Genomic DNA, 589 nt, shown 5'->3' with positions numbered 1-589 from the left:
ATAAGCCATTTAACCCAACCAACGCAAGTCACCACGTCCGCATTCCCTCCCGCAGGTCAGGCCCGCCTGTGGACTTCAGCGCAGCTCTCTCAAGACCTATACGGAGAAAGGCCTTCTTCCTGCCCACCTCCGAGTTCGACGTCAAGGCCGAGCAGGACGACCATGGCCTTGATTTCCCCTCAGAGTAACTCAGCGAGATTCTGCCTTCTCCATCCCCCTAGGGCCGACTCTAACCCTGAACTCTAACCTTTCTCCTCTGAAATTAGATCTGTGTGAACTTGGTAATTTTGATGGAATTTGGTCTCTGACTTGACCAATGTGAGCCCTCGTATATTTTAACTTGACTTGGTGAGTCGGCGTCTCTTTGATCTCTGGCTTCTGTGGGCATGAGTCACATTGAACTTGTAGTCTTTGTACATTAAAAATTGAATAATAGGCCTCAAAACGAGAGCAATAATTTTGTGTGCGCCTGATTTTAGCGCGCTGTCATTGTTATTTTTATTTACGATGAATCTCAGTGAAAAAAAAAGAAAAAAACATCATATTGCATTAAAAAAAAGGCGACTAATATGATGAAGGCAAACAGGCA

At 45.2% G+C, this 589-nt stretch overlaps 1 protein-coding gene across 1 annotated transcript in view; it reads left to right on the top strand.

The window, feature by feature from the left end:
* The window catches only part of LOC119593923, a 16302-nt gene extending 16114 nt beyond the window's left edge, over positions 1 to 188 (top strand). The window contains 1 exon segment of the mRNA XM_037942940.1: positions 56 to 188. Within this exon segment, the coding sequence (XP_037798868.1) occupies positions 56 to 188 (133 nt within the window).
* Positions 189 to 589: the final 401 nt, after the last annotated feature.

Source organism: Penaeus monodon, chromosome 33 (genome assembly GCF_015228065.2).
Source record: "Penaeus monodon isolate SGIC_2016 chromosome 33, NSTDA_Pmon_1, whole genome shotgun sequence".
NCBI lineage: Eukaryota > Metazoa > Arthropoda > Malacostraca > Decapoda > Penaeidae > Penaeus > Penaeus monodon.
The sequence above is the reverse complement of the archived record's forward strand: the minus strand, read 5'-3'. Positions and strand labels throughout refer to the sequence as shown.